At 35.2% G+C, this 27,853-nt stretch overlaps 2 protein-coding genes across 3 annotated transcripts in view; both read right to left on the reverse strand.

Moving 5' to 3' along the window:
* Positions 1-11,390, reverse strand: part of MS3_00006102 (uncharacterized protein) — a 40,700-nt gene extending 29,310 nt beyond the window's left edge. Inside the window, exon 1 of the mRNA XM_051214210.1 lies at positions 11,087-11,390. Coding sequence (XP_051067357.1) covers positions 11,087-11,216 — 130 coding nt within the window. The 5' untranslated portion in view covers positions 11,217-11,390. The remainder of the gene's footprint in view (positions 1-11,086) is intronic.
* Positions 11,391-15,966: 4,576 nt separating this feature from the next.
* Positions 15,967-27,853, reverse strand: part of UGGT2_1 (UDP-glucose:glycoprotein glucosyltransferase 2) — a 44,416-nt gene continuing 32,529 nt past the window's right edge. Inside the window, exons 16-22 of one of the 2 annotated variants that reach the window (XM_051214211.1) lie at positions 26,838-26,923; positions 25,297-25,524; positions 22,686-22,796; positions 20,947-21,214; positions 20,206-20,508; positions 18,923-19,241; positions 15,967-17,964 (exon numbers count right to left, since the gene is read on the reverse strand). In XM_051214211.1, the coding sequence (XP_051067358.1) occupies positions 17,936-17,964; positions 18,923-19,241; positions 20,206-20,508; positions 20,947-21,214; positions 22,686-22,796; positions 25,297-25,524; positions 26,838-26,923 (1,344 nt within the window). In that variant the 3' untranslated portion in view covers positions 15,967-17,935. Of the gene's footprint in view, positions 17,965-18,922; positions 19,242-20,205; positions 20,509-20,577; positions 21,215-22,685; positions 22,797-25,296; positions 25,525-26,837; positions 26,924-27,853 lie in introns of those variants that run through there. The other variant, XM_051214212.1, reaches the window with a different exon arrangement.

The raw sequence follows: 27,853 nt of genomic DNA on the forward strand, positions 1-27,853 counted from the left end.
AGTCAATTGATTAGGTTTGTTAGGGAAAGTAGTATATCACTGGACTAGAAATCTTGTGATTCCCATTATAAGCCTTTATCTAGTACATATTGTAATAAATTTTATCGATTTAAAAAAATTTAATCATTCTTCCATAAAATATGACAGTTTTTAATTTGTATTGTAATTCATTTTATGTACTTCCAAGTAGCTCCTCGCTGATTCAGTAATTTCCTTAACTTAATGATTCATTAAAGAGTATTTATCAAATATCAACCGATTGACTGATGATATCTTCGCCCCCAAATGCCCTGGTACGACCGAGGGTAGGAAGATTCAGCTCTCCCTCTCCAAATACTCTCACATGGCCACGTGCAAACAACCACTGCCAGAGAATTCCTACTCACTACCTTCTCGCGGCGTTACTGTTGTTTACGAAATTCAGAGGACGAAACGTCAATGTCCGGCGCTTTAACCGGGTTGGTGTACACGGAGGGTTCACTTAGGGAGTTGGAAAACCCTGATTATAAACCAGTGGTGTACATGGGCTCTAGGATCCTCAAGGAACAAATGGCGTATGAACCAATTATTGGGCACCGGCTACCATGGAACTACATCTCCTGACGTTACTCCACTGCCTTGTGGATCAGACCTTCATGTCGAAGGCTCCCGGTGTGGCTCCTTAAGAAAACCACCTGCTTCGTTTCAGGCACCCGGCCAGTATCACAGCCCTCACACAAACCGAGTGGTTTATATAGCGCATATTTACTTGGTGCCTCCTTGTACCAATATTTATGTGTTTGAATAAATAAATAAATCTTCATTCAAGTGAATATTACCAAGTGGTCTCTTGATAATTTCAAGTTTTTTTCTACTGTTTAACCTTTTTAAACATGGAAATTATGTCATTTACACTAAAGGCATAATGTATGTATACGATGCTAGTAAATAATCATGAGCTATATTCGTGAAGCTTCTTATGTATGGTGACACAACTGTGTAAGTAATCCTGAGATTAGCTATTGAATAATGAATTTAGATGTAACTATTGGTTATGACATTGATATTTTCTATATCTAGCCAACAACTATCACAACGTGGTATGCTGGTTAACAGTGAGAAAAAAGTACGTTAGTGACAACCTGATTAAGGCATAACACCTATAAAGTTAATAATTAATATTTTGTAGATAAACGTTTAACTCCGCCTGTAGCTCTTCTAGAGTTACTGCCGGTCCCAAGCCCGGGTAAAGGAGGAGGGTTGGGCATGGGGTTAGCGTCCCCATCCCGTAGAAAACTAACTCGCTAAAAAACGCTTACCAGAAAAAATAATTCAAACCATTTTAACTCTGCCCTGAGAGTTAGAAGGTCTTCATTTAGAAGAATTATGACGCTTCATGGTGAAAGCCGAATTCCTTCGGAAGCCACGAGGCCGATGCCCCTTCTAACAACCAGAGCAAAAATTTTTATAGGTACATGGAACGTTAGAACAATGTGGGAGACCGGGAAGACCAGTCAAATAGCAACGGAAATGAAGAGATACAACTTGGCAGTACTGGGAATCAGCGAAACCCACTGGACCCAAGCTGGACAGAAAAGGCTAGCTACGGGAGAGATGCTGCTATACTCCGGTCACGAAGAGGAAAATGCTCCACACACACAGGGAGTTGCTCTAATGCTGTCCAAAGTAGCACGAAATGCACTTGTAGGATGGGAATCCCACGGATCCAGAATCATCAAAGCATCATTCAAAACAAAGAAGGAGGGGATCTTAATGAATATTATCCAATGTTATGCACCCACCAATGATAGCAACGACGACATTAAAGATCAATTCTACGAGCGGCTGCAGTCAATCATAGAGAAATGCTCAAGAAAGGACCTCACCATTCTGATGGGAGATCTAAATGCCAAGGTCGGAATAGACAACACTGGATATGAAGATATTATGGGACGACATGGACTGGGAGAGAGGAACGAAAATGGAGAAAGATTTGCAAATTTGTGTGCATTCAACAAATTAGTCATAGGAGGCACAATATTTCCACACAAACGTATACACAAGGCTACATGGATCTCACCGGACCACACTACAGAGAACCAAATAGACCATATTTGCATCAAAAAAATTCCGAAGGACAATGGAAGATGTGAGAACCAGGAGAGGAGCTGACGTAGCTTCAGATCACCACCTAGTTGTAGCCAATTTAAAACTGAAGCTAAAAAGAACTGGACAAGTGGACAAACAGCAATACAAAGGTTCAATACAGCCTTCCTTCGAGATACTGACAAACTCAATGAATTCAAGATAGCTCTAAACAACAGATTCCAAGCCTTTCAAGATCTACTGAAGGAAGAAGAAACCACCATGGAGGACAACTGGAAAGGCATCAAAGAAACATTGACTTCAACGTGTCAAGAGGTTCTGGGCCTAAAGAAACACCATCATAAGGAATGGATCTCTATAGAAACACTGGACAAGATCAAAGAAAGGAAGAACAAGAAGACAGCAATTAACAACAGCCGAACACGAGCAGAGAAAGTCCAAGCACAAGCTGAATACATAGAAGCAAACAAGCAAGTGAAGAGGAGCATTAGAGCCGACAGGAAGAAATACGTAGAACAATTAGCAACGACGGCAGAAAAAGCTGCTAGAGAAGGAAATATGAAACAGCTCTACGATACAACGAAGAAACTATCAGGGAAATACAGTAAACCAGAGAGGCCGGTCAAAGACAAAGAAGGCAAGCCAATCACTGAAATTCAACAACAGCGAAACAGATGGGTAGAATACTTCGAGGAACTCCTGAATAGGCCGGCTCCAATGAATCCACCGAACATCGAAGCAGCACACACAGATCTTCCTATAGATGTCAACCCACCAACGACGGAAGAAATTAGAATGGCCGTCAGACAAATCAAGAACGGGAAAGCAGCAGGACCCGACAACATACCAGCTGAAGCACTGAAATCAGACGTCGAAGCAACCACAAGCATGCTTTACCCTCTATTCAAAAAGATTTGGGAGGAGGAACAAGTGCCGATGGACTGGAAAGAAGGACACCTCATCAAGATTCCAAAGAAAGGAGATCTGAGCAAATGTGAAAACTACAGAGGCATTACACTACTGTCAATACCAGGGAAAGTCTTCAACAGGGTGTTGCTGAACCGGATGAAGGATGCAGTAGATGCCCAACTTCGAGATCAACAAGCTGGATTCCGAAAGGATCGGTCGTGCACAGACCAAATTGCAACACTACGGTTCATCGTCGAACAATCAGTTGAGTGGAACTCGTCACTATACATCAACTTCATTGATTATGAAAAGGCATTCGACAGTGTAGATAGGAGGACATTATGGAAACTTCTTCGACACTACGGAGTTCCTGAGAAGATTGTCAATATTATCCGGAACTCATACGACGGACTACAGTGCAAAGTAGTGCATGGAGGACAGCTGACAGATGCATTCCAAGTAAGGACCGGAGTCAGACAAGGCTGTTTACTCTCTCCCTTCCTCTTTCTTCTGGTGGTCGACTGGATTATGAAGACCTCGACATCTGAAGGAAAACACGGAATACAATGGACAGCTCAGAACCAATTAGACGATCTGGACTTCGCAGATGACCTAGCCCTCCTATCACGTACACGTGAACAGATTCAGATAAAGACAGCCAATGTAGCAGCAGTCTCTGCATCAGTAGGCCTCAGCATACACAAAGGGAAAACCAAGGTCCTCAAATTCAAAGCGGAGAACAGCAATCCAATCACCCTTGATGGCGAAACTCTGGAAGATGTAGAATCCTTCACATATCTGGGAAGCATCGTCGATAGACATGGAGGTTCAGATGCAGACGTAAAGGCGAGGATTGGCAAAGCAAGGGCCGCATTCCTACAATTGTAAAACATATGGAACTCAAAACAACTTTCAACCAATATCAAAGTGAGAATCTTCAATACGAACGTCAAGGCAATTCTACTGTATGGAGCTGAAACTTGGAGAACTACAACAACCACAATCAAGAAAGTACAAGTATTTATAAATAGCTGTCTACGCAAGATACTCAACTCCATTGGCCGGATACCATCAGCAATAGCCTTCTGTGGGAGAGAACAAACCAACTTCCAGCTGAAGAGGAAATTAGGAAAAGACGATGGAAATGGATAGGACATACATTACGCAAATCGTCAAACTGCATCACGAGGCAAGCTCTAACTTGGAATCCCGAAGGGAAGCGGAAAAGAGGAAGGCCAAAGAACACATTACGTCGGATAATAGAAGCAGATATGAAAAGGATGAATAGGAACTGGAAAGGATTGCCCAGGACAGGGTTGGATGGAGAATGCTGGTGAGCGACCTATGCTCCTTCACGAGGAGTAACAGGTGTAAGTAAGTAAGTAAGTAAGATAAACGTTTGTTGGGGTTTATTAACTAGTTATAATCTACAGTTGAAGAACTTGCTCGACTGTAGCTGCTACCTTGACGTAATGGTCTAAGGGCGAAGTCGTACTGATGAATGTGTTTACCTCGGGCAACCATCATCTGCAGCGATGCTGCCCTCTCATAATGACAGAAGGGGTTAGAAAAGACCGACCATAAAGATGTCACACCTCACCTTACCTCACCGATCTCCGTCTTCGGCGGTAAGGCCTTTTGAAGAACGAAGCTAACACGTTAAAATCTCCCCACAAAAAGGCTGTACGCGACCAGCCCCAAATAGTTGTCCATGGGCTCTGTGGTCACGCTTTCAGGTCGTTAAGATCAACACTAATCCAACTTCCTTTTCAGGTTCCCCAAGAAATACCCTCCCACAGTGTAGGCAGCCGAGAAGTGACATCAGTCCTCATACCCCGTTGAAGAACTTGGAACCTAGATCTTAGATAATTTTGTGATTAAATTCAACCTCTACATTTTCAAGTTATCGAGACTAGCGGTCACATTGGAACTTGAACAAATCCTTAATTGAACATATATGACATGAATTACAATTTAATGATCAATCAAATTTCATCTTTGTATTCATAAATTTTCATAATTAATCTTAATAGATAATTTAATTCGACAATTCACTACGTGCTTTATTCTTTTATAATGAAGATTTATAAAAGTATAGAAAGATTTGATATACAGGTCAGATGATAAAATTTCATTTAACTTTGAACGTTGGAAACAAAGCGAGAAAAAAAGAATCAATATTGACTTTTTCTTATTTACTGACCTTGACCATAGTACACATGACTATGTGGTAAGAAAGTCATTTAGTCTTGGAAAGAAATCGGAAACTAGGCGATTACTTTTTTTTGAAAGAAAAACCTGTTTGTTAATCAATCAATCAGTCAGTCATCTACAATGTAGGACCAGTCACATATATGCATCGATCCAAGTTGTCATACCTCATTATCACAGCGAGATGAACATCAAATTCATAGAAGTAGTTAATTCAATGTTGGTAATATATAAAAGAAAGAAGTAGTTCGTAGAAAGAAAGATATGAAGCGATTTTAATCTCATAGATTGAGGAAAGACAAAGAGTGTATACACCTACGCCATTGTGATCTATTCTAACAGCACTCAAAACTACTGTATTGTTAAACAACAATGTGTAACAATTTCAAATTATTGTTCAAAGATATTAAATTTTGTCAGAAGGGAGTTTTATGAAGATTTTAGTAATTTAATAATTAAATTCATGGGTTAATTAAAGTTAGATCACCATGAAAAACCTGGAAGTATTAGACCGTGACCAATGGAGTTCAAACAGGTCTATTGTGAGATAGTAACTCACTGATGATAATGGTAGATGACGGTGAAATTTCGTGAATCGATTGAAGTTAGACATTAACACTATTAAATTCCAGCTCACTGGTCTAGACGTTAGGCGTTCACGTGCGATACCGATAGATCCTGGGTTCGAAGCTCGTGAGGCAGGACTGTGGATACACACTGTTGAGGAGTCCCATACTAGGACGAAACGACTGTCCAGGTTTTCCATAGTGGTCTGGATTTAATTGGATCATGAATTCAAATATCAAATTTATTATTCATCTTTTTAAAAAAAATAACTAAATGAATATCAAATTGAAATATAAATTTAAAAGAATTTTTCTGGTTAGCGTTTTTTTAGCGAGTTAGTTTTCTACGGGTTGTGGTCATTAACCCCATGCCCAACCCTCCTCCTTTATCCGGGCTTGGGACTGGCAGTAGCCCCCGGAGGGACGCCAGGAGGAGTTTTAAAAGAATTTAGTTTTGAAAATAAATTTTGGATAGTTATAATGATTAAATGATGTTAATCAGTACTATTTATTATATTTCCAATAGATTACATAGTTATATATAAAAGTAATTTGTCATATAGATAAATTGAAATATAAGAATGAAACAAAGATAATATGGTGAACGATGTGAAATTATACAATTCCAGATAATAAATTAAAATTACAATATTAGATCTAGTGTAAGTATAACGTATAAGCAATGATAGATTGTGACTAGTAGTGGGATCCAGGACATGTGTTTCGTCTTATTTAGGACTCGTCAAATAAACAATAGAAAATGAATTTAAACTTCATCCCATTACATAAGCAAGGGACTATCAGGATTCAATAGCGAACGGTAATGGGTTCCAGTCATGGAGTGAATATCAACTCAGGGATTCATGTATATTCAGTTGACAAGTCTCAAATATGATGAAACGTATGTACTGAATTCTACTGCTAGCTACTATCCATCTTTACTTATAATGCTTATGAATTAAGGCAATATCGAGGCAATCCGCACAGTATGTAGATATGCTAATAAGAGACTGATCAATTACAGTTCTAAACATCAATGGGAAGATTCGAATAAACAATACCAAGTAAATATCGAGACGAGTTGTTATTTCAAATGAATAACCAAAATTGATTGTGTATTAAAATAAATTGTTGGATCGTCTGGAATCAATGCAATGAAAGAGCTATGTTAGATGATTAGTTGAGTTTGATAAAAGCTCTATTCAACATGGGTTTCGTAGCAGCTAGTATTTGTCTACAAGCAGTATCTTTAAACTTAAGGCACCATTGAAGACCAGCCAGAAAAGTTATCATCAACCTCTTCGAATCTCAACTGAATTTTTGTAGAACCCTGAATATAGACTATTGATTGATTCTCGAGTCTTTCGACTCGATAAGAAACCCACTCATTCACTGTCAGTGGATCCAAATAGTCTGAACGTAATGAATTATCTTTCCAGTATAGTGATAGTCTTCGTTGATTTTCAAATTTATATCAGTTTATGGTGAGAACTCATAAATGAGATATTTGTGATGTTAACACCATCGGACGCCGGTTCAGTGGTCTAATGGTTAAGCGCTCGAGCGCGAGACCTGGTTCGAATCTCGGGGGGGGGCGGTATCATGGACGCGCACTGCTGAGGAGTATCATACTAGGATAAAACGGCCGTCCAGTGCTTCCAGGTTTTCCGTGGTGGTCTACCCCCAATCGACTTATGATCTCAACTATTGAAATATGGTAATAAGCTAACCAAAGTTTGGTAATATACACTTCAAAAATAGATTTCAATTTACATTCACATTTTATATAAACAAAGATCAGACTGAAGGACTTTCATTATTATTACCAATTCACAAACTCATCAAAATGACATGATTCAACCAGATTTTGAACTAAGACAGTAAATCAAATGAGAATAAGAGACCCTAGTGATCTTTTTAATCCATCCATATGGGTGACCAGCTCTGATTTGTATATACACTAGTGAATCCACATAAAGATATCATTGAGTGAAAAAGTTCTGTTCTAATATCAGGTTACAATATAGATATTATTGAATTAGTATCAATGTTTTTAAATAATATTATTGATGTATTTTGTGAACTGAATATGAGATAACTACCTATTTAAATCATGTGAACTTTCTACTATAATACACTACTATGTTTCTGCAACTACTTTAATCATTAGGTAATAGTCTATAACAATTCAGTTAGTATTCTATTCTCACACTGAATGCTGACTTACTCTCTACTCATAGAGCTGAGTGACAATAGCCAAATTAGAAAATGAGATAAAGGCTGGTAGATAATTAAGAGATGGCATCATTCCATAAAGTCAACTACACTATAACATATAGTTTTATAAGAAAGTGGCAGAAACCGGGTAAATTCTAATTTTCAGTAGTTATCCTTAAGTGAATGAAGTTTTATGGTTGTTTTGCTGGTGTATAATATGTCACAATCGTTTTTCTGATTGTATTTCTTACCAATAGTAGATTTAATCACAAGTTCTTTTTCTTTTACTTGTAATATTTTCAACCAAGTGAAGATAACAATCATTTCATAACAACAGGATATCAGTTACTGCCTAAATCACTCAGTGGTGATGTTTCATACAATGAAGCTGAGTAGTGAAGTGAGTTAGAATCATAGAGAAAACAATAATACCCTCAAGTTTACAAATAACTCTTGATGATGAGTAACAACTACCCTTTCTCTTTCTCCTGGTGATCGACTAGATCATGAAGACATCAACATCTGAAGGGAAACACGGGATACAGTGGACATCTAGAATGCAGCTAGACGATCTAGACTTCGCAGATGATCTGGCCCTCCTATCGCAATCGGAACAACAAATGCAGGGGAAAACGATCAGTGTAGCAGCAGCCTCAGCAGCTGTAGGTCTCAATATACACAAAGCGAAAAGCAAGATTCTCCGATACAACACAACATGCACCAATTCAATCACAATTGACGGGGAAGATTTGGAAGATGTAAAAACCTTTACATATTTGGGCAGCATCATTGATGAACATGCTAGATCTGATGTAGATGTGAAAGCGCGGATCGGTAAGGCGAGAGCAGTATATTTACAACTAAAGAACATCTGGAACTCAAAACAACTGTCAATCAACACCAAGGTCAGGATTTTCAATACAAATGTCAAGACAGTTCTACTGTATATGGGGGAAACCTGGAGAACTACGAAAGATATCATCCGGAAGATACAGGTGTTTATTGACAGTTGTCTACGCAAAATACTTCAGATCCGTTGGCTGGACACTATTAGCAACAACCTACTGTGGGAGGGAACAAACCAGATCCCGGCGGAGGAAGAAATTAGGAAGAAGCGCTGGAAGTGGATAGGAAACATATTGAGGAAAGCTCCCAACTGCATCACACGACGAGCCCTCACATGGAATCCTCAAGGCCAAATGAAAAGTGGAAGACCAAAGAACACATTACGCCGGGAAATGAAGATAGACATGAGGAAAATGAACAAGAATTGGATGGAACTAGAAAAGAAGGCCCAGGACAGAGTGGGTTGGAGAATGCTGGTCGGCGGCCTATGCTCCATTGGGAGTAACAGGCGTAAGTAAGTAAATAAGTAAGTAAGATGGGTAACAACTAGAACGAAACTTAAATTAAAATTTTATTGTAAACTACTTTTAACCATCTAACATCTCAGTTTAGTATTTGTATTTTCTAGTCATTTAAGCTAACGTTCATTTTGAAACTTGTTCCACAGAATCCGATTAGTATTAAGGAATAGTCAAACGTTACACTATTCACTCCTCAATAATCAATTAATTGTAAACAATTAGATTACTCAAACTTGTACCGAAAATAATAATGTTATGGGTCTGGTACTTCTGATTATGTAATCACGTGAATGATTACTCAGACTAAGCTAAGTACATATGATTGATCATTTGTTATAGAATTTGAGCATTTTTAACAGGATGGGAATTTCTCTGACACATTGATTGTGTATAAAAAATATTATAAAAAAAGTCAGAGAATATATTTTTAATAGTTTATAAGATAACCATTTCCTTCATCATTTCCAGACGTATTTATTTATCAGTATAGGATTGTGGAGATTGTTGAGTTTTGATTGATGTCATGAATGGACCAATGCTAGACCATCAATGAAAACTTGAAAGCAATGGACGACCATTTCGTTTTGCCCACTGGTCTATAGGTTAAGTGTTCACTCGTGAGACCGAAGGTATTCAGTTCGAGTCCCTCTGGTGCACGATCGTGGATTCGCACTATTGAGTCCCATATTAGGATGAAACGTCTGTCCAGTGCTTCCAAGTTTTCAGTGGTAGTTTAACATTGATCCATTCATGATATCGAAGTAATTATTTATAAAATACTGAGCAAAGTACTTATTTATTAAAATACACTACCTACATCATACATATATATCTTAGAAATATAAAATGATTTAATGAATAGAATATTATATTAGAGTGATGATGAATATCTTGTAATGTCTGTTAGAAATTAACATTTTTGCTCACCCATCACCTTGACTAACATTATATTTTGATTGGGATCATGAATAATTCACTGTTAGACCAACATTGAAAACCTGGAAGTACTGGACGGCAGTTTTGTCCTTATATAGGACTCCTCAACGGTGTGCATTCATAATCTCGCAAGCTGAATTTGAATCCAGAACCTTTGGTATCGTGCGTGAACGATTAACATTTAGACCGCTGAGTCTTCATCCAGCGGTATTACTGTTTAACTTCAACCAGTCCACGATATTGCATGACTGTACACCATTGTCTTTGGTGGGTAACTGCTTCCCACCTGACACAGATTAGCTCCATTGGTCACAGTTTCTCATACGATTTTTCTTAATTTAAAGGATAGAATTATCAACTCTGAACTCCATCTGTTAATATGTCAGCTAAATGTTCATTACTTAGTTTTATAAACCACAATAGATGGGTTTGTGTTCAAACCTTCATTATCAATAATTGGAATTTAAATACTTTTTAATCACTAAACTATTATTTCATTAAATTTTATTCAACCCAATCGATACAAGAATCAAACAATTCATTAATTCTTACAATGAAATGACATTCAACCATTGAAGCCTATGGTAAATACCACTAAACCAGAGTACATAAACTCCAGCACAAAGCAAGGTGAATGCTTCATTCTATATTTTTAGGTCATGATTATGATCCTTTCATAGGTACGATGAAATGACAACCAAATTGAATTCATTGAAACTTTTTACTTAATAATACTTAGTCGTTCTTTTTAAAAAAACAAAAACAAATAAACATCCATTTTACTAGACAACTTACCGGTATACCATCCATGATGTCGATCCACTAGACAATTGATAGTTTTATAGGAATAATTTCTATATATCCTCTGATCATCATCATTTAATGAATTTTCATTAGAATTTTCTGGCTTATCCTTCTTGATCATTACTGTTAAGGTAATTTACTACTATTACTACAATAATAATAATAATAATAATAATAATAATGATAATAATAATAAAGAGATAAATTGAGTAATTTCCGAAATATGAATGGTTTTATGTGAATATCCTTTCACTACATTTTGTTGTCGTTGTTGGTGATGTTGTTGATTATTAATGAAGTGTTTAAAGGTCACACCATATTATTACTGCAAATGAATTTAGGTTAATACTTTCAAGTGACCAATCAGAATTAAGGATCTATTTCATTGATTGAAAAGTAATAATAGCATATATATATATATATATATATATATATATATATATATATATATATATATATATATATATAGAGAGAGAGAGAGAGAGAGAGAAAAGAAATAACTGATAAAGATTTTCTAAGAGGTGAATTGGTGATTAATCTTATTTATATTCAGAAGGGATTTTTGTGGATATTATAGTAATTTCTTTTAATAATCGAGATCATGAGTTAATTGAAGCTAGACCATAATGGGAAACCTGAAAGCATTAGATAATCGTTCCGTCCTATTGTGGGACTCATCGGCAGTGTGCAACCGTGATCCGGCCTTGCGAGATTCGAATCCAGAACCTATCAGTCTCGCGTTTACATTCTTTAGATGTGAAATTTTTCTATCAAAATGTAATTACTATAACATAAGTGTTATTTTTTCTTAAAAACTGAGTATCTAGTAAGAGATAGATAATGGTTAGCAGTGGAATTTAGGACACGTGTTTGGCTTTATTGAGGACTCGTCAGTTGGATGTACCTGTATCGCAGAGCTGATGTTCACTCTGGGCCTAAAACTCAGTACCATTCACTTCAAATGCTATCGCGTTATCAATTTCAGTCTTAAAAATTAATGGGAAGATTCAAGTAAACAATACCAAGTGAATTTCAACTTCACCCCAATTCACAAGTATGGGACTATCAGGATTCAATAGCGAACGGTACTAGGTTCGAGTCACGGAGTGAATATCAACCCAGGGATTCATGTATATTCAGTTGACAAGTCTCAAATAGGATGAAACACATGTACTGGATTCTACTGTTAGCCATCATCATGATCATAGATTAGTAATTAATTATCGAGTCGAAAGACTCGATAAGAAACCCACTCATTCACTGTCAGTGAATCCAAATAGTCTGAACGTAATGAATTATCTTTCCAGTATAGTGATAGTCTTCGTTGATTTTCAAATTTATATCAGTTTATGATGAGAACTCATAAATGAGATATTTGTGATGTTAACACCATCGGACGCCGGTTCAGTGGTCTAATGGTTAAGCGCTCGAGCGCGAGACCTGGTTCGAATCTCGGGGGGGGGGCGGTATCATGGACGCGCACTGCTGAGGAGTATCATACTAGGATAAAACGGCCGTCCAGTGCTTCCAGGTATTCTATGGTGGTCTAGCTTCAATTGACTCATGATTTCAACTATTTGTGATATTGATGGTGTGGATAATATCAAACATATAATCAAATCTATAACTGACTAATATTCATTAAAATTGTAATTGTTGTCTTTTATGATAGAAATTTTTACTTTCATAATCAAGCAATGTAACCAATTCATTTGACACTATTATTAGATGAATTAACCTATTTATAACAATGAATACATAATGATCTTACCATTAATAGACCAATTTTGATATGAATATTTGTGAGATAGGATATGTTGTGCAGTGTTTTGTTCTATTCTACATTATAGGTGTAAACCATAGCCTTTTGAAAAAGGGAACACCCAAAAATTTTTAGCCGCAAGTGTTTTCGGAGAAAAGTCCGTGTGTTGTAGACTGACTAAGTGAGTGATGTGAAATTTAAACATAGGGTACTAGAAGAAGATTGTAAATCAGTTGATAAAGTATTGAATATTCATCAACGGAGCTGATTGGTACATAAATTCCATATGACCAGCAACCATCTACTTTGACACTCAATGTTTATTGATATAGTAGTTTGAAAGAAAGCTATGGAAGACCAAACTAAATATGACATCAGTCCATGAAGTCATTGACTGTTGGAGTGAGTCTTGTAAGTAGATGAACACTACTTGATTGGGGTACACGCAATTATCTTAATCAGTTGTTGGAACCGTTTAGTGACATGGTTTATAATCTACCATAATAGTGAGCATGAATTTGCACCCTGTCTTCCATTGGATTTATTTTAAAATTATCTTATATCTTTTATTCCATAAATTCATGACTTACTACCAAATCTATGTTTGAAAATATTACGAGATCACTTAAATAAGAAACGGAACGACGGTTCAACAACACAAAGACAAGACAAGCTAAACTATTCCACTGAGCATTATCCCTGCTAGCTAGAGGGAAAAAACCAGGTTCAGCAGAGTAAAAGGTATATTCCACAAGTAGTCAGAAGCACGAGAGAAACAAGCACACAACTCAAATACAGCATAAAAAGATCTTTTGCAAACGACAAAAAATGGCGTACTTAAAGAGGTACTGAACCAATGACATTTAAGGTCCTTCCAAGTGGGAAATATAGTATGAAAAAAAGACGCTTTTGATGCAAAGACGAGAAATTCAAATTTCCAAAATAAAATTACAAAAGTAAGACGTTTACCAAGTGATTTCTGGAGATTCACCATTCTCAACAGAATAATAATAACAGTAACTAATCTTTCGCACAATCACTGTTCTTACTACTTTCACCGTCAAGTATTCTTAATCATTAATATAAACTTAATACACAACTGTTAAATACCTAATTAGTGAACTATTCAGGTTTACCCTAATGTCTTGAAAGTTAATTATAATTCAAAATGTACGGTAGTTGGTCGTTTTTGTTGCATAAGAGATAAGTTGATTGACGGATATTTATTGAAAAAAACCCATCAAACCATGCCGTTAAATTTTAAGGGTTCTAGTTTCTAGTGAGTGAGGAGGATGGATCTCCCCAGAGGTTGAAGACAAGCCCCACCAAAGGGTAACCATCACAAAATCCGAAATTTCTTATGGTTTATTTCGAATGTCCGGACACTGGATATAATATTTCCGAATGTTGAATCACTTGTAAACTAGACGAATTGAAATTAGTCAGTAATTAACAACCATTGAGCGATATGGGGGTTGTACAGATTGATTTTTACTTCGATCACCAACCGGTCTATGTCAGACAACCACTGAAAAGCTGCAAGGATTGGACAAACTTTTCTTTCTACTATGGACATACATTACGCAAATCGTCAAACTGCATCACGAGGCAAGCCCTAACTTGGAATCCTGAAGGGAAGCGAAAAAGAGGAAGGCCAAAGAACACATTACGTCGGATAATAGAAACAGATATGAAAACGATGAATTACAACTGGACGGAGCTAGAAAGGATTGCCCAGGACAGGGTTGGGTGGAGAATGCTGGTGAGCGGCCTATGCTCCTTCACGAGGAGTAACAGGCGTAAGTAAGTAAGTAAGTATGGAACTCCTTGGCGCGAAACCGAAGGTCTTGCATTCATTTCTCAGCGGCAGGGTCGTGGGTGTGCACTTTTGAGAAGTCTCATACTTCAACGAAATAGCTCTCCAGTGCTTCAAGGTTTCAATGGTAGTTTACCTTAGATCGGTTCATGAACTCAATAAAAATAACCAAACAGTTAGAGGTAAATTACTGTAAAATGAGTTTACTTATTTGCGTAATCGATTGCAGTAAGGAATATGTTTGATGAGATGGATACTGACTTATTTGTGATTTTATGACTGTCACAGGAAAACTATCAAACCTTCAAACCAGAATTTTCTGTAAAGTCGTCTGCATAATACTTATTTCAAAAACGTTTAATTTAGTTCCATACAGAACAAAATGTTTTAAATAAATATTTGTTGACCCCTTCAGTATACCTGCTCTAAATCATTAATCAGACCAATATCAATAGAGAAATGAATTGATCTTAGCAGTGACTCAATGCATCTATCAAAATTGCAATTGCAAACGACACTAGTAACAAGATCATTGGTCTCACTATTTGAATGTAACTTATTTCTCAAGCGAATTTTATATACTTGGCAATGAAGAATATTATCCATGTGAAATATATGATGATACCAACGGATTGTCTCAATCATTATTACGATGTTCGACATTATGATCTGACAGTTGAAAGTAAAAAGCCACTGAACTACTACTCCATTTGTTAATCAGTAGTGAAATTCCAATAATGTTTTTTCATGACCTTGTTAAAAATGTATTTTTTTTTACATTATTTTTTTGTACGATTATATATTTTGACATTGACCTTGTAAATACAGAAGTACGTTTTTAGTCATTTATTAAATAAATGGATAGTATTTCAATTTGTTTAGATTTTATTTTGACAGTTTTTCCAGCACATCTATTGTCATATTCAATTGAAGGTCTGTTAATGTTAATTTCGTTCAAAATGTACATTCGCCAACAGAGATTGTGCAGAAGTACTGAATAAATTCTCATTAGAGGAGTCCTAAACAGACGTTTGATACTACTAGGTTTTTAATGGCTGTATAACTTAAGTCGGTTCTTGTTCTCAATAAAAGACTGATTAATTGTAGTCCCCAATATAAACAATATTGGATTATAAAACATTATTACCATCTTTACATTCATCGAACAAGCTAATATATGGACTTAGTGTTGTGTATGCTACTTATATTGACAGATATTAGTAGTATGTTACGCCAACTAGAAGTGGAATGACTATCAGCAGAGGATTGTATTGAAGAGAAGAGGAATGGAAGCAGAGAGCAATTGTAATAGATACATAATTGAAAGGATCATGAAGCATGTAAAAGATAATTGAAGTAAGATGTACAGACAATCTATTTAATGTGTGGTTTCCATATTTTACGAAAGCACTCTAATTTTGCATTTAATAATGAATTGATTAACCTCACTAAGTTTTTGTTCACTACAATAGTAGCTTAGCAGATAACGCTTTGGGTTTCTGAAACGATTGGCAGTGGACTCGAGTTTCAGTCTGGATATCAACGCTGGAGTGCAGGTTCACCCAGGTGATGAGTTTGAAATAGGACGAAACGTGCGTCCTGTTAGTTATATAAAAAGCACAATAAACCATTGGTATTTATATTTTTATCCTAACTGTAAGCTTTCATTTGATTGGTAAACCGTTGAGATATCTTCCGACATTTATAAATGACACTTGATTAACTATAAAAATGCTTTGTACACAAATGTTTTAATTCTATACCTGTTTAGACTTATTTATACAGTGTTGTTTTACATTTTATATTGATAATAATACATGACTCTTTGAATGTGAACAATAAAATATATTTGATTCGCTTTTGTAGTGTTGGTTGGTTGTGACAAGATGAATTTTGAATGGACAATCGAGATATGAGGACAACTATCTTAATTTCAATATTCATTAAACGTGCAATTTCTAACATTTTTGTTCAGCTACTGGGTGCTGTGTACCTGATTTGTTTTCAATAGAGACTTCATTTTAATCATTTAGAGCTACCTACATATATCCTCTATGATCACGACAATGTGGCATATCCCGACTTGCTGGATGAAAACCAATCGATAAACGAACTGAGAGTTAGAGCTTGAATTGAAATCCTCAGTGAAAATTATTCTCTTGTATGTAGCATTCATTCACTAAATGGATGGAAAATTCTAAATATTGTACAAAAACATAGAGAAGCAGATACGCTGCGATTTCATGGTTACGTATGCTAACCTAAATTGAGCGTCAGTTTATACAATAGCTGCGTTAATGATACCATTATCACTGAAGTCAGTAGAAAATCATGAAACCGGCATTAAACACGAAAAATGGTACTGATATTATGTATATATAAATCAGGTTGGTAAGTACGAAGGCAATTGGAAAACCACGATTCCAAACTAATGGTGCAGGAGGGTTTCAGGACCCAAAGGAAACAAATAGCGTATGAACTTATTCTTGGTTGTCGGCTACCACAAAATCGCATCTCCTAAATTTGCCCCGCTGTCTTGGGCATTAGAGCTCCAAGTAAAAGGCACGGGGATTGACTCTCTAATAAAGCCACCTACTTCTGTTTAAGCAGACGAGCAATATTCCAGACCACATAGAAATTCAATTGTTTGTGTGTTGCATGTATATTTTGGTGCCACTATGTACAAATATTTATGTGTTTAAATAAATAAATAAACGAATGTAAATTATATCTTTCGTAACAAATTAATAAAACTAGAAATTTGTTTACAATGTTCAACTAGTACTTCAAAAAAGTACACTGATACAATAAAAACAATAAAAATACTATATATGCATATCAATGAGCTTATTACAGACTGTACATAGTACAATAAAAATGGGCATTTTGTTGATCGGAAACTTGTTTTCTTTTGTTGTATTGAAGGAAGAAAGGAATGCAACACAACAGTTCATGTGAATACAAAGACTACGTAGAATATTGTAAGCGGTAAGTGACAAACGACAGGAGAATATGAATCAAGAATCACCAATAATCGAAGAAGAGAAAGAAGAAGATTCTCTTCAAATAGATGATTAATGAATTGGTATAAAAACGAACTAAATAGTTGGAAAAAAAAACTTAGCATCAATAGTACTCAAGAAAAGTGACATACACACAGCCAAAGAAAAAACATGGTTTAATTTACATATGGTTAGTTGGTGAAATATAATTGGACGACTGTCATCAGAAGTAAAAAACATCTGGTAATAAGAACAAATGCCTACAATTCCGTTTTCACTGTATTATCATCTGGAAATAAAATAGTAATTGAAAAAAAGAAGGAATATGTTTCATTTTAAACCATATTGTTACATATCGCATAATAAATTTATTTTATGTGCATATCATCAGGTTTTTTTAGGTATTCCGATCACATGGGAACATGTGTTAAACATTGTTTAAGTTCGCCCGCTATCATAGACATCAACCGTTTAAGAATATTACACTTAACTACTCATAAAACTAAAAGTAGCATGTTTACTTTCGAAGGAAAAATGGAGTTCACAGTTAAGCGGAAATTTCCTAGAATATTGTTAACTATTCTATTGAACGATTTACATAATTACTAAATTCAAAGTGATTTCATAATACAGTAATGAGAAGATGGAGTGGATCTAAGGACTATAATTCATTTGCACTGTTACTTTCGAGCAATCTAATCCCATATATGAATATGTCTGTGGTGATGTAGGATACATAGAAGTCCGGTTTTACTTTTACACATACAGTTTTGCACTTCTATAATGCACCCTATACGTCTTGGAATTTAGATGATTAGTTGAACTGGTTAACTTCAAGTGCGTAAAATTGGATCTGGAAAAAGGTAATACTGGACTTTTACAAACTGTGAATCACCATCACACACTCACACACATATATTTACATACATGTGACCAAATTGTTAGAAATATTTAGCACAAATACATCAATCATGTGTTCTCATCGTTCTATAAAGATTACACCATAATTTGAAAGACGATTTTTATAAACTAAATTTGGTATGACTTCTGTTGAAGTGACATTATTCATCAACAAGTGCTTGGAAAATAACTGTTGCTATCTAGTCACATTGAACTACTTATTTCGAAAATCTAGTACTGAGGAACTCTCTTAACATATCACCATGTATATGTACAGTATAATCGTATTCTATTTAAATCAATAATGACAAACATGAATTGACTTATTGCTAAAGCAGTATACATACCAATTTTCGAGTCTTCTACTGGACTTTCTTTAAAATATGGAAGTTCAGAAGTGGTTGGAACTGTGGAAAATTCAGTAGCAGAAGTTTTACCAGTACTACTGCTGCTGCTTTCAGTAGAGAGATAGACACGTTTCCATAATTTTTTAATTTCACGATCATAATCAACCCATTCCGGAGCGATACGCATTGCTGCTGTCAATTTCGGTTCTTTTGTACGTGGATTATTACACAGATCGATAGTTTTCGCCTTAGCTAAACTTTCATCAGAACACCATGTTTCACACCATAACCATTCTTGAGGTAATGATTTAATTGGAACCTTAACAAAGTAAGTCAAATAAACTAATTGAATCCCAAATAAATATTAAGAAAGTACGAAAAATTTGGTACCAGTCAAAATAAATAAATATTTTTCATCATTTCATAATGTAAACGGTTAGTATAGTGGACTGTTTAATCAAAGAATGTTGTAAATTATATTCATATATATATTTTTTATTTTGTGTTACAGAGAAAGATTTTATTATTTTTTGAAAGAAATTTTCGATTTCAAGTGGAGTTGAATAGTGGCTAGCAGTGGAAACTAGAAAGTACAATTTGTCCTACTTGCAACTCGCCAGATTGATGTGCTTACATCCCAGTATGAATGTTTATACCGGGACCTAAGCCCAGTACCAGTACCCTTCGTTTCAAACACCCGACGCATTATGCACTTAGATACTGAGTCCAAGTGACTACCGGTATATGCAACGAGGTGAATTTTAATTTATTTGTGTTGGTTGAATTTTCCTGTTAATATTGTGGATAACAATCGATTCATTTTTTTAGGCACATAGATATTCTGTGCATATTGCCGCAATATTATGATTTGATGGAAATCTTGAGGTAATCTGAACAGGATCCGCATGTATTAAACGAGACTGATAAATTTCGGTTCAAGTTTCCAATTTTTAAGATGAACTGCGAACGATGTTAGTAAGTAATGATATTAAATGTGACCGAGTGACGACTGCTCACGAGACCGTACAATTGATGCAAGCCTACAGACTGCTTTTAGATCAAAACACGACTATTGGTTAGAAGATACGGTTATAAAGAATATGGAAATGAATGTTGGAAAATTCATTCATGTTTCACCTCTTTAGAGCTGGAGCACAAAATGCTTTACGAATATGATGCTGAAAATTGAGCGATTCGATGGAATAACTAAGAGTTTAAAGAAGCAAAACAATGAGCAAACAACTAAATTAAAGCTGCTACTAAGTCACTGCAAATAAACTGACCTGATGAATCATATTATTAGGTAAATCTTGATCTAGATTAGACAAACTATTTGGATCCTGACTTAAACCATGATACTGACCACGAAGTCGATCTCCAGCAGCTAACCGACGAAATCTTGTCAAATCGACAACATATAACGCTGAAATATGATATGGTCGACCAGCTAAATGATTAGCCCAATAGCCTTGTTTCCAAAATCGGAAACCATCCATTTCTTTACGAGAATCACAAAATGGTGTGTAACCGTACGGAGCACCATCTAAATCCAGATCGGCTAATTCTTTTAGATCCGCTCGAACAATCTAATATATTGATAAATCGAATCAAGAAAGAATATACTCAATTCATATTATTGATTTAATAAATAAGTACAGAGGCTTGTTAATCTTGATCATTAATTTACTTTACATTGCATAAGGTTTGTGCCTGTGAAATGTTGCAACATAATAAATAGCTTTTTCCTAAACTCATAAATATTTTATCTCGCTAAATTTATGTTTTCTGGAATTATAGCTTGAATGATCGACCACCCCTAATATCACTTATACTGTTACTAATTCTATTACTCTAAGATTTGCCCTAACAATTCCATTTCGCTGTGCTAATAAGGTATGGTAACTTGAACCGATGTGCACATTTATCAGGTTCTACGTTGTGTTTCGTTAACTGAAAACTATACATTTGAATCATTCAACCAAAACGGGACAGTAATAAGAAAAAAACAAATAAGGAAATATTACTTGATCAGCATCAACAAATATAATTTTGGTCACATTCAATGGGAATAGAACATCAAGGAATAGAATTTTATAACCCCATATAATACGTTGTTTTTCAGTTTGAGCATGTAACCAACGTGGCCATTTATATTGAACAAATTCATATTCAAAACCATATTCTGCTGCCATATATGGTATAAAATCTTTAAATGTTGGTGAAAGATAGTTCTTGAGAAACCAAAATTTCACAGGAGAATTTGTATGTCGTATTACAGTTAACATCATAATTCTTTTATTTTGAGAAAAGAAATAACACAAAATATACAAATATATACGTTAATGTAAAGAATTAAGGGTGTGTTAAGACATATATACACTCCAAAAACAAAGTCGCTGAGAAAAGAGATTTGGTTTTGTTGAACTTTCCTGACTTACGGTTATGTCTGAGTAGAGTATTCTTTAGTTTGTAGTTCTACTACAGTATAATTGTAGTACTGTTGTTAAGAAAAAATGTAGTACATTTTACAGAGAAATATTAGATTGTTGTGTACGAATTTTGAGACTTTAGACAATCAGTAGTCAAGATAAATATGAATAAGGCTACCATGAAAATCTAAGATATTTATTTAATTAATTTTATCTTACTGCCGGAAGCCACAGTTAAGATTCACCGCAGAATTTGTTGGTTTGTGAACATTCGTATTGACACATACAACATATGCTTCGTTAACTTCACCCCAAAAAAGCAATTATTAAAGTATTGTAGGTAGAGATCGATAGTGGCTGGCAGTGGAGTTCAGGACGCGCGTTTCGTCCTACCTTGAACTCGTCAGCTGGACGTACCTGCATCCAACAGTTGATGATCACTCCATGACTCGCTCCCAGTAACATTCGCTTGAAACGTTATCCACTTAGCTGTTGAGTCCAGATAGCCACTAGCTCGTGCAATGAAGTGAAGTTTAATTTATTTTTGTAATGGATGTTAGAATTTACCAATGGAATGAAGGTACATCTAGATGACAAGTCCCAAGTAGGACGAAATGCACTTCTTAGATTCTACAGCTAGCTACTATATATTTCTGCTTATAATGCTTATGAATTAAAGCAATATCGATGCAATCCACACAGGATGTACACATGCTAATAAGAGGCTGATAAATTGCAGTCCTAAACTTAAATGGATAGATTCAAACAACCAATACAAAAACCAATTAAAGCCCTTAGACGTGTTTTCAAAAGATTGGAACCAAATGAGTACATCTTAAAGATAGCTCATAGTGATATTTGAAAGATATCTTACATGAAATAAAGACATTCACATCGCTTAAATATTCTACCGCTAATAACAAAAATATTAGAGGAGAATCAAAATGTTCTATTTATTCTGTCTAGAAAGAACATATACCAGTGTATTTAGTAAAAATAAATGACATGAAGTAACTAACTATCTATTAGTATAGATAGATTAGTCATCATATCAGACATAGAGGTGAGACCAACTGACGAGTCCCGGATAAGAAGAAACGTATGTCCTATATTCCACTGCCATATTACATCTATTATATGCTCATTTGAGTCACAATGGGCAAATCGAGGTAATAGTCACAGGATGTACATATCCCAAGCAAGACTGATCAAATTTCAGTCCAAATATCAACAACCGTATAATCTAATTCATTTCAAATTGAATTAATTAACTATCTACGTAATGGTTGATTGAAAACTTATTATCGAAAAAAAAAAACAACTAATGAACATACCTTAATAATCGTTCATACAAATGACCAGAGGCAACAGAGAAAATATTGATAGTTTCTTGATTTGAAGTGCATTTATGCCAAGGTAAATGAGATGCAAGTGAATGTTTTAGACTATGAGATAAAAAAGAAATTTGGGATTACACTGATCATAGTTGAAATCATTTGGAATAATGAAATAAATTTACTATGAGAAAGGGAATATTATTTATACGTAAATTATATGAGTAACAAGAAACAAACACATCGATAGTTGTTAATCAGGAGATGTATTTAAATTACTTACTTTTAAATAGCTTACTACATTTTTTAAGGTGAACGCCAATGATATTAAGGTTAATGGAAATGTCCTTTTTGTTAATCAAAGGATAAGTAAATTGTTTAGCTGTTCGTTCTATTCTACTTGATTGGGGTGCGTACGATTATCATTATCAATGATTAGAGAAGTTGGGTGATATGATTCAGAATCGTCACAATACCGCAGATGCATTCACTCTTTGTCTTAACTTAGGTCCTGAGTTTTGAAATTACTCATAATTTTCTTTATTTTAAAAATCTATTGTTTATTCCCGAGTCATATCGCCTATTCCTAATGTAATACCAATTGTTCTACCGCTTACAACTAGAAATACAAACCACTGTAATTCCCACGACACAAAGTAAGAACACAAAGATTGGTACAATAAAGGTGTATCGACTCCCTAAAACACGATGTTGTAAGACCAAACATATTGATATATGTACTGATTTTATACACACTTAATGATTGATTGATATATTTTAAACAGTTAATCCCTTTTAAAAAATTGGGATAATACTTGTTTACAAAAATCATGTAAACCCCACTCAGGTAGTTTACACCTACTAACATGGCTCAGTCCACTTGTTAATGATTTCATGGACAGGTGGAACGTTTTGGTTTGATCGTCCGTAGTTTTCTTCTAACCTACTCCTGTATCACAAAACATTGCCGTCGAGGAAGGCGGTAGTTGGACATATGTAACACATGTCCGAACCACCTCAGCTGATGAAGAATCACTATGTTACTACCTTCAGTAAAAACAGTATATAGTCGACAAGTTAACAATAAAAATGTTAAACCAGACATCATCGCCCATCAACGTAGTCAATGCTATTAAAATGCCACACTGGGAATAGGAACTGATGTCATGAGAAGTTACACTGAGTTAAAAGAAACGTGAACTTACATGCCTATGCTGACCAATCACTTAGTCTTTACTATTAATGGTGATCTTAACAATTTCACCTCTTTGGTCTGATACCGTGTGGCAAGTTGGAGCGATGAAAAAAATTTTTGAGGTTCTAGATTATGACTAACTACCTACGTTCGGAATATTTAAATAAAAGATATCAACATTTTATCAGTCATAATTTTCCATTATTTTCTAACATAATCAAACCGGGGCCATCAGTGTTAAATGTAAGTAAACTTATCTACACACAAACATACGTGTACTCAACGATGCTCTCTTACGCTGGATTCTTTACCGAACAAATTCTATTTATTATTGACTGAAACTAGAACATTAAAATGGAAAGGTAATCGAATCAACTACAGTAACTGCATAATACCGTTCATGCACATATTCGGAGAATAACACTGAGGAAGTAAGTTCTCTATTAATCCAAATGCTCTGGTACATTCGGGGGTGGGGAGAGTCTTCCCTACCTCTTGAAATGTCCTCATATAGCCACGTATATACAGACACTGCCAGCGAAATCATACTCACTACCTTCTCGCGGCGCGAGTGTTGTTTATGAAACTGAGAGGAAGATAAGCGAATGTCTAACACTTTAACCAGGTTGGTGCACATGGAGTATCCACTTAAGGGGGTTGGAAAGCCCTTATTCCAAACCAATGATGCACATGAACTCCAGAATCCTGAGGGACCAAAGGGCGTATGAATCAATCGTTGGACATCGGCTACTATGGGACTGGATCTCCTGACGTTGCTCCACTGTCTTGTGGATTAGACCTCTCGGTCAATGGCTCGGGGAGTGGCCTCCTAAGAAAAGCACCTGTTTAGGTTTGGGCACCCAGTCAGTATCCCAGCCCTCACGCAAATCGGATGGCGAAGTGTGGCATATATAAATTAGACGTCTCCTTGTACCAACGTTTATATGTCTAAATAAATAAATCGCAAATAACCACAACCGATTATATCTTTTGGATTTCTTTCACTATCATAATATACATGACTACCTGACCAATTTCGCAACGGAAATGTGTCACTAGAAGTTGAGCAATCAAAGAAAATTAATAGACTGTTTTAGAATTCTTTGATTTATTGTTGTTACAAATAAACAACTAGAAAAATAGGTGAATATCAGAGAGGAATAACCAATTGTTTTTTCACAGTTCATAAATCCTTAGCGCTCCATATTAATGACATTATGAGAGATAGAGGCCAGAAAGTAGATATGGTTTAGTCTTAGAGTCGGAATTCGATTTTTTTCATAAATCACTAAATTCAATTGCCATGTTTTTTTTTCCTTTAATTAACATTTATTAAACCAATCATAAACTTATCTATTTATACAGATTTTTCTTCTGAGTAAAGAGATAATTAAAACAAACATAATATTTACTTACCCACTTAGCCAAGAAGGACAATATTCGTCAGCATAATTCGATAATGTAGACCAAACTTCTGAATGTTTATTTAACCAATTATTTGATTCTTCAGAACTATCATCTAACATACTTTCACTGGCAAATTCTGCACGTTTATTAACAGAGACTTCAATGATTTTAGAACGGAAATTACTAATCAATGTGATAATTTCTTTGGAATTAACAGATGTATCAGTATGTTCTTGGCTACATGTAATTATAATAAAAGAGATGACAGGAAGTAGATTATCATTAAATATTTTTTTATTGACCAAACTAGTTCATTTACTTCAAAGAATCAATTTAAACTTAAACAAATCCCCAGTGATCAAATGAATCTGTATCCAATAAACTTGCTTGTTAGTTACTTGTTATCAGTAATCGTAACAATTAATGGAGGGATGAAACAACTGTCTTGTGCATTGAGATTTCAATGCTTTTCTGTAATGTAATTAGAGACTGAGAAAGGGAATAAATTTTAATTTAATAATTCACCACTAACTTGTATCTAACATGCCATGAACCCGCGCTTTATCATATCTTACAGTTACTTACATAAACTGTCTAGTTTTAGTTAAACTTAAAGAGTGAATTGATATAATCAAATATCAAATTATTCAACCCAGGTGAAGAAGTATGTCATACTGAATAAGATAAATGGTAAAATTATGGCATACTGCCGGGTATGAGTTAGCAAGTCAGAATTACGATGACACCTCACTCATTTTGCGCGAAATTTAAAAATAAAGTAGTCGATACGACTCAATTAGTAGTCAAGAGTGTTCCGTGAAGCTAGATAGTATTCTTCCACTCTAATCCTTACTCTAAATTTCAAACACAAGTTTCTTAAGTTTGTAAACGGAAGGGTGACAAAGCAATGGACCATACCTGATATCAGTTTATGATAAAAACCGTAACCCTAATTTTTAGATTAATCTTAGGACTTCAGCTTAATTTTTGATGCCTAACCCTAACCATTTTGGATTATCGCTGATATTAGTTGATGACAGAAACTCGATGTGGTGATAACACTAGCCCGACTCCTAATATCCGAAACTGCAAAGAATAAACCGACATGAGAAGGTTGATCACTAAGATCCAAACTAGTGTTCCACTGTCATGATAATACTGTTTGCTACTACTAGGCAGCGTTTCCTGATTAGCTGACAGGTTATTGGTATATCATACATTTACCGGATAAATCGAAGGTCATTAGATATTTTGATACTTGATGTACTGAATTATAAATAATAGTTAAATATATTTCGGTGATTACTCATTATGAAGATAGCTTTTCCTGTGACTGATTGACATCTATTGGAGAACTATTAAAAACAAAGAGTATTAGGCAATAAGTGCTTCTTTATAGAATTCCGCAGAAGTGTGCACCTACAACTCGACACAGGACCTAAACCACGGTACTCAAATCTCGAGTGAATAACTTGAAATGATAAATAATAATTTGAACAATTCAATATTAAATCTATAAAATGCGATGTGCAAAAAAGCAAAATACATACCCGGATATTTCATAAAGTTTTTGTGATTTCCCTGCACGAATATTCAAATGCCAAGCGCCAGGATTGGCTTTAAGTTGAAAGTAACCCTGATAAATAAATAAATTAGATGTTAAAAAATAAAAGAAACATAGATTCTGCTAATTATAAACCTAATTTAGCACTAGTTGTTTTGAATACTAAGGTTCATCGGTTTTAGGACAGCGAGAAGTTATGTGGTTATCTTGTAACCTTCATTTTTGTACTTGATTATTCACTTAGCTGACAATCAAATTATTTTGATTAACATTATATCATTAAAAAGAGTTTAGTGGCCCGTTGGTCTGACTCTGACTTGATCGAATGATGAGGTTAACGAAATATACGTGCCGCCAACCGTTATACATAATTATCGACTTAATTTGCGTTAGAGAATAACAGAACAGTACGACATAGTGCTAGACACTACAAGGGTTTGAATTATCCTGTTGTTGGTATTCAGGACTGAATTTTCGATTAGTTTCAGTTGACATATGTCCATCATTAAATCTCAGTGTTAACATTAACACTTGAATGTAGGGCGAATGCATTTGACAAGTCAAGAATAGGATGAAACGCGTATCCTGGATTTTACAGCTAACCACGACCCATCTATTCTACTTCAGTTGAACATTTTACAAATAAACGATAGCAACATTGTTTCATATTTATTTATATAATCAGCTACCTAATGGTCCTGTTTCTTCAAATGAAACTCCAAGTCCGATTCTATTGAGCAAGCTATAAATCTACGGTCGTCTTAGTGACTTTAGTATCTTAACGAATTGACTGAGCCATCAAAACAGTCGATATTGTGTTCCAATCAAAGCCCTTTATTATCATTATTATTATATAATATACGAATAAAATTAAAGCATTAAACATTATCGGTTAAGTGGTTAATCAACAGACAAACGCTAGTAAAAATAGCAAAATGATGTAAGCAATTGCCTAGTAATTATCGTATTTCGGTCGCAGGTTACGCTTTTACCACACCTTTC

The sequence above is a fragment of the Schistosoma haematobium genome, chromosome 2 (assembly GCF_000699445.3).
Source record: "Schistosoma haematobium chromosome 2, whole genome shotgun sequence".
NCBI classification, from domain to species: domain Eukaryota; kingdom Metazoa; phylum Platyhelminthes; class Trematoda; order Strigeidida; family Schistosomatidae; genus Schistosoma; species Schistosoma haematobium.